Source organism: Atta colombica, unplaced genomic scaffold (genome assembly GCF_001594045.1).
Source record: "Atta colombica isolate Treedump-2 unplaced genomic scaffold, Acol1.0 scaffold132, whole genome shotgun sequence".
Taxonomy (NCBI): domain Eukaryota; kingdom Metazoa; phylum Arthropoda; class Insecta; order Hymenoptera; family Formicidae; genus Atta; species Atta colombica.
Window position 1 is genome coordinate 73,301 of NW_017259220.1, and position 11,812 is coordinate 85,112.

The 11,812-nt window shown below is 31.7% G+C and overlaps 1 protein-coding gene across 1 annotated transcript; it reads left to right on the plus strand.

The window, feature by feature from the left end:
- The first annotated feature begins 316 nt into the window (after positions 1 to 316).
- On the plus strand, positions 317 to 4,324 carry LOC108684311 (ubiquitin-like-conjugating enzyme ATG3). Its single transcript, XM_018188574.1, has 6 exons — positions 317 to 651; positions 2,683 to 2,871; positions 2,956 to 3,201; positions 3,274 to 3,423; positions 3,516 to 3,643; positions 3,711 to 4,324. The coding sequence occupies exons 1-6, from the start codon at positions 580 to 582 to the stop codon at positions 3,871 to 3,873; spliced, it is 948 nt and encodes a 315-aa protein (XP_018044063.1). The 5' UTR covers positions 317 to 579; the 3' UTR covers positions 3,874 to 4,324.
- Positions 4,325 to 11,812: the final 7,488 nt, after the last annotated feature.

Genomic DNA, 11,812 nt, shown 5'->3' on the forward strand with positions numbered 1-11,812 from the left:
ATAATCGAAGTAACACAAAATACTCGAAACAAAACGGGGAGGCACATGTCCGACTCGTTTGAGTGGTCTTACGGATTAGGTTAGGTGACATGCTAACTTGTCCTAAATCCATTCGTCACTGAATTTTTGGAACACATGCAATTGCTCCAACCGCCATCTTACCTGTGATCCAAGTGCTCTCTTATTTTAATTTTAATTTGAAGCATACGACGCGAACCTACGTTCTAAAACTTCCTCTCCGAGGAAGCTTTTACTCTATATGCTATAGTATACTATATATTTCGAGTAAAATTTTCATCAGAGTTTTGGAACGTAGCCTTAGATTCTAAAGCTGAGGTTGTGAACGTAGCCTTAGATTCTAAAGCTGAGCTTGTGTGCTACTTGGTTCGAATGTGAATTGATCGAAAAAAATAAAATAATCTTGCGGATATCGCAAGAAGGAAAGATTTTTTTCATCGTGGACTCAAAATGAAACTTAGCTGAACGACAATATTGTCCCTTTTCGCACATTTGTGCATCGGATACGGGCTATTTATCCATTTGTCTGTCTCGCTCTGAATCGTGTACAAGTTGTAGACAATGCAAAGCGTAATAAATTCCGTAAAGGGCACTGCGTTGGGCGTTGCCGAATATTTGACGCCGGTGCTCAAGGTAACTTCTCATCTGCTTCCAATTGATATTACGTATGTTGAGAGTTTCAAATATTGACGTATTTCAACTTTTCGAGTCATCTTTATGTAGATTCTACAATGAGTCGGTAGTTGGTCTATAGTCCTAAGTCTTATTGTGAATCAGTGAAATTAGCCAATAGCCAGTTTGTATGACTAAGATTACTTATTTTCTTAAGACTGGCCAAATTTGACTTTATTCCATCCTACTGGTCGAGATAAATGACTTGTATAATTAACAACTTATAGATGTGAAAAATCAGTCACTTATTTAGGTTAGACTGATTAAACTTTACTATTTCCGACTACCGATTCATTGTAGAATTAGTTTTAGATCTTAAAAACTTGTAATAAGACAATGTGAATTTCCTTGCAAATTTAAATCAGTTAAGATAAGTCATTTCCATTGTTCATACTTAGTAAGTTACATATTAACAGTATACCAACATATTTTAAGGATATATTACAGTAGATTGTATATATGTGATATCAATAATATTTATATTAATAAGTTTATATTCTATCCATTTATACTTGTTTCCACCCATATAGAGTAATTTTAATCTCGGTTCAACTTATTTTTCATTTTTTTTAATCTTTAGACCTAGAAAAAGATGAAGAATTAGACTAGAATCAGATTATGCATTTAAAGATTAAGATTGAAGATTGAAGAATTCAAATTTAATCAATGAGGACAAAAGAATTTTAGTTTCTATTATTTTGATTAGTCAAATTTTAATCTTTCAATCTTCAATCTCAATCTTCAATGCGTAATCTGAATTTCAGCAAGATTTGAACCGATATTAAAATTAATCCATATCGATCAAAATGAATATTAATCTCATACAGAAACAATTTGTCATATATATATTTAAAACAAATTTGTTATATAATTAAATGATAATATTTAAATGATAATATTTTATTCAATTTCTGCAGTAAATCCTATTATTCTGTTAACAGATTTTTTACTGAAATTTTATCAAAATTTATAGTAGATATTTTACAGAATTAGAATTGATGCTGTTGATGATGGGATTAATTAAAATAAATAGTTTAATATTAGTAAATCTAATAGTTATATAACCTATACTCAAATTTGGAGCTGAAATATTCAAATATGGTTGTGTTGTCAGATATGATTGTAGATAAGTTATGATTAGACTTACTAATAAATATTATATTATTTATTTTAATTATGCACTGTTAATGCATTCTTGATAATAGCCCTTGATTTAACCATATATTTTTTTTAATTTTTGAGAAATCATTTCTGGAAAGAGGAATCATATTCTATCTATGTAAACTACATAGGCTTAATTACAAAAACTGAATCTGGCAGAATCTGTCATATTATTATTATTTAAATGATGTGTCTTATTTAAACAATTATTATATATTCTGTAAGCAGATTTTTACTAGCATTTTGCTAAAATTTTAGCAGATACTACTTTGCAAAATTCGTTATTGATTAATTTGATTGTCTAGATAGTTTTTATTGATTTCTATTACTTAACTTTTACTTAACTCTTTTTTATTGTGTCATTTATGGGACAACTGTATTTAAGTAGAATTGACTTGATATTAAAGAATTTCATTAATCTGGTTTAATAATATTCGTATAATTGCTTGAAAATATATATTTAATTAGACAAAGCAGTTTTAATTTATTCTATTATTAGACTATTTAAAATTCCTTAAAAACTTCTGACATTCTAAATTTTTATTATATCTCTAACATAATAATTTATAGTAAATTAAACTTATGTTTAAACTAAAATAAAACTTATTTTTATTATGTCACAACATAATTTTAACTTATTAATAAGAATCTTAATTAATTGTGTATTTAATTTTAATTCTTTTTAGACAAATATTTTTTAACAATTTTATATTAGATAAAATTTCTTTTATGCTGTAAAAAATAAAACGGCTTTCCATTGATTTTTATGTTTTTTTCATTGCAATTTATTGAATATTGTATATTTATATGAAATTGCATGATTCTTTTAAGGAGAGCAAATTCCGAGAAACTGGTGTCTTGACACCAGAGGAATTTGTAGCAGCCGGCGATCATTTGGTGCATCATTGTCCCACATGGCAATGGGCTACTGGTGATGAGGATAGAGCCAAGTCTTATTTACCAAAGGGTAAACAGTTCCTTCTTACTCGTAACGTTCCCTGCACACGTCGATGTAAACAGGTAATATTATAAATAAAAATAGCATGCAATTTTTTTTTCTCTCTCCAGCTTGAACATAATACCATTTGTGTCTTCTATTTGTAGATGGAATACAGCAATGAGCAAGAATGTATTATCGAAGCTGACGATCCTGAAGGTGGTTGGGTGGACACACATCATTATGCCACTAGTATCGCTGGCCTAGACGAAAGAGTGACAGAAATGGCATTGGAAGAGACATTGGGAGAACCATCTCAATTTCAAGATAACGCAGACGAGGACGAGGATGATGAAGATGCTGCTGATATGGATGCTTTTGAAATTAGTGGCATGCTAGATGAGCAGGATAAAGTATTGAGCGTAAATCTGTCGAAAAAAGGAGATTTTCTGAATTAATAATTATAGAAAACAATTTTCTTGTAGCATGCGGTGACAGAAAGCACTAAAAAGAATAGCGAGAAACGAGACTTGTTTACGGAAGGAGAGATTATTCACACTCGCACCTATGACTTGTACATTACATACGATAAATATTATCAAACACCTAGATTATGGTTGTTTGGCTACAACGAGGTAAAACATGTATTATTTTTTTCCGATTTCTTAAATTATTGAATTATTGCATCACTTTCTAGATCTATTGTATTATTTATTTTACACATTAGAATCGGAAGCCGCTTAACGTAGAAGAGATGTACGAAGATGTTAGCCAAGATCATGCTAAGAAGACAGTGACAATGGAGACTCACCCTCATATACCTGGTCCTCCTATGGCTTCTGTTCACCCGTGCAGGTAAAAAAAGGATAAAAAGAGATATGAATTTTGATAGATTAATTAAAAATAAATTATTTATGCACAGGCACGCTGAAGTAATGAAGAAAATTATGGAGACAGTAATGGAAGGCGGTGGAGAATTAGGAGTGCACATGTACCTCATAATATTTCTGAAATTTGTTCAATCCGTCATACCAACGATCGAATATGATTACACGCAAAATTTTATGCTAAATGCAGGCAGCTAAATGCATCACTAGTATTAAGTTATCAGCATTGTGATTATTATAAATTGCTTTCCAACTGTATTTAGTGGCTACACGAGATAATTATGTATCAATGTTTACGCTTTTCATTATAAATGCAAAGGTTATAAGGATATTCAGGATTATAAGGATTCTAAAGAATTTTGAATTAATTTGAGGATTCAGGAATCTTTTTAAAAATATCGAACAATATTAATATTTACACCTGTGAATTAAGAAGATATGAAATTGCACATGTCTCGAGCGTTCAGCATTTAAGGATTCATTTGTACACTCGTCCTAATTAATTTTAATCAAATACACCTCAAGATACTTTTCTTACATTACTGAGTTGAATAGATATTTGATTTTTTTATTTTAACAACCGTTAGATAATAAACGAGGAATAAAGGTTATGTAGAAAGTAATAAATAAATAACGAAAGGAATTAGGGGGAGGGAGAGAGAGAGAGAGAGAGAGAGAGAGAGAAAGAGAGAGATCGTTTCAAAAAAGATAATTTTCTATTTCTTTCTTATATGTTTATAATTAAATTAATTATTTATTAATTTATCATTTACAAAAAAACTTAAATATTTATCAAAATGGATTGTAATTATTATATTAAAATAAATTGGAATATTTCTCGAATATTATCTATATGTGATGACCAATTTATTAATTTACTGCAGTTATGGAAAAATGATTAAAATTTAGCCTTTTCCAATTCTTAGCTTCGATCGCTTACTCTCTGATTTATTTATTTACACCATCAAGATACATAATTATTTATGTTTCATTGATAATCTATGACATTTCCATAAATTTATTTAGTGCATAAATTAATTTGAATGCGATTTATGGAATCCCACAGAATTATGGGATACCTTGTGATGCGATGTCACATTTGTTGTTTTATGTGTAGGATTCGCAATAATGTTCTTAAAAAAAATTTTTTTATTTTTTATTTTTTGTACAGAATTCATTTTATCAATTCACAATAATTTTCATTTCTAGATGCGACCGGTCTCGCAGGACTCAATGGATCAAGTTACTTAGTTACTCCAAACGCTCTCTATTTAAAAGCTTCGGAAATGCTTCTGGAAAATTCGAGTTGTTAAATGGATACCTTACATTTTTAGAAAATCTTATTTCTATTCTTATCCTAAAGGATCTTTGTCCATAAGTAAATGGACAAAAATCACAAAAAAAAAACGAAACATAAGGAAAATAAAGAAAAGGTATTTCTTAACACTTTTATCCTAAAGTTAAATTCTAATATAGATACATAGATATATAGATATATAGAATGCACATATGCTTTCAGATATAGTTTTGTTTTTGCCATGTATCGCTGGATGGCGATAAGAGAATGCCTTCAATTCTTTCAGATTATATGGGACATGTATTCCTTAAGCCAAAAAAAAGCTATAAAAATTCAAACTAAATAATCCTATACTTCCTATACTTCCTATACTTCTAAAAAAGTTAAATACAAATCTAACCGCTGCCGATCTATCTCTCCTAATCCTCGTAAAATACTATTTTTGTTAATAATTTCTATTCCTAAGGTCATAATCGAGTCTAATCCTTTCATTGTCATATTTATGACATTGCCATATAACATGATCAACATCTTCAACTTCATATCCACAGTTACATTTGGAGCTATCAATATAACCCTTTCTAGTGATTCATTAAGATTATGATTTGACCTAAATCTATTAACAAAAGTTACCAGCTCTAGTCTTGTTAAAACTAGCAAATTATGATTGAAATCAAATTTCTATTATAAAAATTTTCAAGATAAAAAGAACCTTTAATTTAGCATCTTATCATATATTATAGTGTAGTTTGCGTATTACTTCACATTGATTCTAAATACACATCTGAAATCTAGGAGGCACCATAATATCATCACAAGCAATCTCACAAGAGCCTTCCTCAGCCAATTCGTCAGCCATTTCATTTCCTGCTATTCCAACATGAGCTGGAGTCCAAACTATTACTGTATTTTACCTATTATATGCATAAAAAACTTTTTCTCTAATATATATACATATTCTTAAAATATAAGAAACATTTATACGATTGTTTTCAATTGCAAAAATCACAGCCTGACAGTCGGAAAATATAACATTTTTTGCAATAAAAAACGTTGTATTACAGATAATATCCAATACATCTTTGATAGCAAATGCCTCAGCAGTAAAGGAAGAACATTTTTTAGGCAAATTAATATTGTAAGCAATATCTCTGTCCTCAACAATTCCCGCACCTGTTGAAAGTGAGTCATCTGATTTAGAGTCATCAGTATAGAAAATCATGAGATCTCCAGAAAGTCCAAACTTCTCTATGATGCTATTAACAAATTCGCTGTCATTCATCTCTCCAGATTTGCTATCCAATCTCACAATCCATCAAAATTTTTCTAGTCATTGTCTCATAATTGGCGTCGAAAATTTCAAATCCATTTATCGTACCTAAACAATCATGAATATGTCTAATAGTTTTTCTAGCTATAATAATCTTTTTCATGAGTATCAAAAAATATGATAATTCTCCAGATCCGTAGCGACTCTAGCTTGTCAATTTATCTTTGTCCATAAATGGCGCTTCGCGGGCGTTATTAAATTATTCGACTTATAAACTTTTACATATAAATTTAAAAATATAAATTAAAATTTAACTTTTCAAAAGCTCAACAAATTATAAATTTCAATAAGGCTAACAAATGGCAAAGAGTCTAGTACGATGTAGGTACTCAAATAATTATATATTTATATATTATTGTATAAATTTTATAAAATTTATACAATTTATATTTTTCATAAAATTTATATGGATTTATATGGAATTTAATGTACATTTTCATTACCTATATTTAAGCTATTAATTCGTTTAATTTTATTTTTACTTTTAATTTTACGTTTACTTTTAAGTTTATGTATAACTACAAACTTCCTTATAACTTAGAAGCATCTTTCTCGGGCGCTAACAATCTCTGACGGACGCACAATATAGCAGAAAATTTAAATTGAAATTTGTCCGAATTTTGGTGATTATATTATACGCATTCTGTATATACACATATTATGTTATACTTCCTTTCATGTTATATCTCTTCCTTCATTTTCCTTTTTTCCTTTATTTCTTCTTTTTTTTCTTTGCTCTTTTTTTTCTTTCTTTTCCTCTTCCTCTCTTTTCTATGAATTCTTTTCATGAAAAATATTAATAAGAAAAAATATAATCGAGAGATATTAATATAACGTTTATATAACGTCATGCTTTCTTTCACTCTCTTTTCCTTTCTTTTTTCTTTTCTTTTTTTATATTTTTTTAGGCCATTCCTTTTCTACTTCTTGGTCTTTTCTTTTCGGTTCTTTCTTTTTTTAAAAGTCCTTTCTCTGGTGAAAATTTTTTTCAAAATTTTATAATTTTTTAAGAATTTCTATATAATTTTATAACTTTCTCACATTTTTTTATGCCAGATATGTAAATATGAAACCGGAATTTTTTTATAGAAAATACACACGTTTATTGTATGAAAATGATAAAAAATATTTTATTCGAAGTATTGCCCATCGGTAGCTATACATTTTTTCCACCTGTTTGACAATTTGTGGATGCCACGCCAAAAAAATTGTTGCTCTTTTGAGCCAAACCAGTCATTATCTTTTCGTACCTCTTCATAAGAAGTGAAGCGCTACTGAGTAAGTGCGTGTCCCATCGATGCAAATAAGTGGTAATCGGACGGAGCCAAATCTGGTGAGTAAGCCGCATGCGAAAGTATTTCCCAAATGCCTCAATCGTTTCCTTGACCAGTTTTGCTGTGTGTGATGGTGCAAAATCACTTTGTGTTGCCTTTTTTTAATATTCCGGTCATTTTTCATACAAAGCTTGATTCAAATTGATCATTTGTTGTCGATAGCGTTCAGTATTAACGGTTTCGCTAGGTTTTAGCAGCTCATAATAGATCACATCTTTCTGATCCCACCAAACACAGAACATTGTCTTCCGTCCAGCGATTTGGCTTTGCAGTCGATGTCGATGATTCGCTTGGAGTTACCCATGATCTTTTACGCTTAGGATTCTCAAAATATATCCACTTTTCATCGCCAGTCACAATTCGGAGAAATGACTTTCTTTTGTACCTGGCGAGCAGCATTTCGCAAGTGGTTTTTCGGTTTTCCTGCTGTCTTTCATTCAGTTCATGTGGAACCCATTTTCTCATCTTCTGGATCTTTCCCATGGATTTCAAACGTATGGAGACGGCTTCTCGTGTCACATTCAATTGATCCGCGAGTTGTTATTGAATTTGAGCGTCATCCTCGTCCAACAATGCTTGCAATTTGCTGTCTTCAAACTTTTTCGATGGTTTTCTACGTTCTTCGTTTCTCACGTTAAAATCGTCACTTTTGAATTTTTTAAACCACTCAAAGCACTGTGATTTGTTATCAAGAGCATGCTCATCGTAAGCTTCGACAAGCATTCGATGCGATTCTGCAGCAATTTTCTTCAAATGGTAACAGAAAATTAATGCTGTCCGCAAATCGCAGCCGTTTGTCTTTCAATGCTCGGCTCAAACGCATCAATTGCGTTCGATACCGATCGCCTGTGGTTGTTTCAGTCGGTTTTAACAGTTCATACACTTACGCCGAGCTGGTCCCACCAAATACAGAGCATGACCTTGGACGTCAAAATTACCGTTCTTGAAGCATTGAAACCATTCACGACATGTTCTTTTACTAATAGCGGCCTCACCATAAGTATTTGAGAGCATTCGATGAGCCTCAGCCGGATTTCTTCATATTGAAGCAAAAAATTAAAACCTCCCGCAAATGACGAGAATTTGGCTCGTAAACTGACATTTTCAATCGAGAATAACTTTATGATGCATACACAAATCGACTAATGTTTCTATGAGGTTATGTTGACAGATGCCCAAGTTTATTGTATGACGTCTATGATCTATTTATTTCGATTACCACTTACCGCTAAAGTCATCTATAGGAAAACGGCGGAAGCAAAGTTGTACACCTAATAAAACCGACTGAAACAATCACAGGCGATCGGTATCGAACGCAATTGATGCGTTTGAGCCGAGCATTGAAAGACAAACGGCCGCAATACAACGAGAGACACGATAAAGTGATTTTGCAGCATGACAATGCTCGACCCCATGTTGCGAAAGTGGTCAAGACATATTTGGAAACGTTGAAATGGGAAGTCCTACTCCACCCGCCGTATTCTCCAGACGTTGCTCCTTCTGACTATCACTTGTTTCGATCAATGGCACATGGCCTGGCTGACCAGCACTTCCGGTATTATGAAATAAAAAATTGAATCGATTCGTGGATAGCTTCAAAAGATGACCAGTTTTTTCGACGCGGGATTCGTACGCTACCCGAAAGATGGGAGAAAGTAGTGGCCAGCGATGAACAATACTTTGAATCATAAATGTATAACCAGTTTTTTACAATAAAGCCTCGAATTTCGGAAAAAAAACGGCAGAAGCAAAATTATACACATAATAAATATATAATAGGAGTAGCTCTGTGTGCGTCAGATAAAATGATTGAATATCGACCACTTTTCCCTCCTCCTACAGGACATGGTTCAGATATAATGGAGGTGGCTGATGGTGCTAAAAAGAAATTTAAGAAAGTACAACAAGTCGTATAGACTGCAGAATGTGAAGCTGTTATTGATACTAGGAAGAGATGTTCAAAGAATTATATAAAGAATTATGATCTTCATTCTTTTGTTGAATATAAGAAAGCAAGAGCTGTTGCTTAAAGCTACCATATTAATAATAAGAAGAGAAATAGTTTCTATAATTTTTGTGCGATTATTAATACATTCGTTAGCCTCTATAATGTATGAAATGTTATGAGAACTTTCAAGAATTCTAGAAAGAGAATAAATTGAAATATATAAGAATACATATAGACACCAAGCGATAGTAGATGAAGTAGAGAAATCGTCCCCGCCTTGGGCGTCGGAGCGGATCTATAATCTAACGACACAATTTGAATAGTAATATGATTTTAGATACAACTTTTTCTATGGAAGAATTGAACAGAAAATTCATGATTAAGAAAATTTCTGCCCCTAATAAAGATGGTTTTGACTATTTTAAAAATTTTGCCTGAGGAATTCAAAAGAATTGTGTCCCTGTTTAATGACATCTGGTTGGAAGATTTACTACCGGAAGATTGACATAGATATTTTTTATAGATAAGCCTAACAAAGAAAAGGTTAGACTCATTGCTTTGTCGTCATGTATTGGCAAAGTCATGGAAAGAATGATCAATGAGCACTTTATTTGGTGGGTCGAAAAATACAATATTTGAGACAAAGATCAATATGGCTTCAAAAGAAACAGATCGTGTGCCGGCAATCTTGTGAAAATTATGATAGATATCAGGATTGATCAATATAAAGGAGAGTACATACACTTTGGCGGCTTTTCTAGATGTTTCTGCTGCTTATGACAACGTTAGCTGTAGTATTTTGATTCAGAAGTTAATGGAAAAAGGTCCACTTAACATTGTTAGGTTTATTGAAAAGTGGCTATATAGCAAGAATACGGAATTTATAATTAATAACGAAGTCAAAGTATATACCCAGCAAACGAAAATGGATTAAAATGGATTGAAATTTTTTTCTATCCGAATGATTTTAAATAACGAATACTTTTTTTTATTGGGAGTACAAATTAGTCGGTCTATTCAAAAATGCATTTATTTCAAAACAAAATGAATGAACAGATCAATTAAAGTATTATCCATCGCTGCCTACTACTTTTTCCCACCTCTCAGGCAATTTTCGTATTCCATCTCGAAAAAATGACTCGTCTTTGGAGGCGATCCAATTTTGGAGTCAATTTTCGATTTCTGCGAAAGAAGTGAACCGGTGACTTGCTGCATCCTTCAGAACAACCAGTAATCAGAAGGAGCAATGTCCGGAAAATACGGCGGATGTGATAAAATATCCCAGCGTTTGAGCGTTTCCAAATATTTTTTTACGACTTTAGCGACAGAGACCGAGTGTTGTCATGAAGAAGAATAACTTTATCATGTCTTTGCTCGTATTCCGACCGTTTTTCTCGCAATGCACGGCTCAAACGAATTAATTGTAGCCGATCGCCCGTAATGGAATCGCCAGGTTTGAGCAGCTCATAGTAAATAAGATTCTTTTTGGTCTCACCAGATACAGCATGATCTTCATATCATGAATGTTCGGCCGTGGTGTTGATGTTGAGGTCGATGGCAACGATTGACCGGGCTTAATGTAGTATTTTTTCTTCTTAGGGTTGTCGTAGAATATCTACTTCTCATCTCCAGTCACAATCCGATGCAAAAAACTTTTTCCCTGTCTTTGAATTAGCTGTTCGCAAGTGAAAAATCGCCTTTCAACGTCTCTCGGTTTCAGTTCCAATTTCCTTGTTTTTGAATCATTTCCATGGCTCTCAATCGTACAGAAACGACTTGTTGAGTTACCCCCAATGATTCTGCAAGCTATTCTTGCGTTTGACTCTGATCTTCTTCAAGTAATGCCTCTAATTTTTTCATAACATCTTATTCTAACATATAGATATATTTCTGGATTAAATTATATAATTTCTTAGAAACGTTATATATATTTTTATTATATAGCTTAAATATCGTTTTTAATCATAAATTTCAGATTACTTACCTGCTATATTTGATGAAATTTTCTATATTTGTCTATCATTTTCGTTATATAGCTTAGATATCGATATTTTAGATACTTAGATATTTTAAATTTATTTTTATCTGATCATGTTTTATTAAAATTAATAATATGCTATCGTGTTTTTGAATAGTAAATTTCAGATTACTCGTCTAAAGTATGCGACATATTTTCTTTATTTTTGTATCGTTTTTGTCATACAACTTAAATATCGGTTTCAATTATT

Excerpts from the sequence above, each read along its gene's own strand:
- LOC108684311 (XM_018188574.1), top strand. The coding sequence starts at position 580 with ATGCAAAGCGTAATAAATTCCGTAAAGGGCACTGCGTTGGGCGTTGCC. Across the intron at positions 3,424-3,515 it reads GGTTGTTTGGCTACAACGAG|AATCGGAAGCCGCTTAACGT; the intron begins GTAAAACATGTA and ends TTTACACATTAG. Across the intron at positions 3,644-3,710 it reads GCTTCTGTTCACCCGTGCAG|GCACGCTGAAGTAATGAAGA; the intron begins GTAAAAAAAGGA and ends ATTTATGCACAG.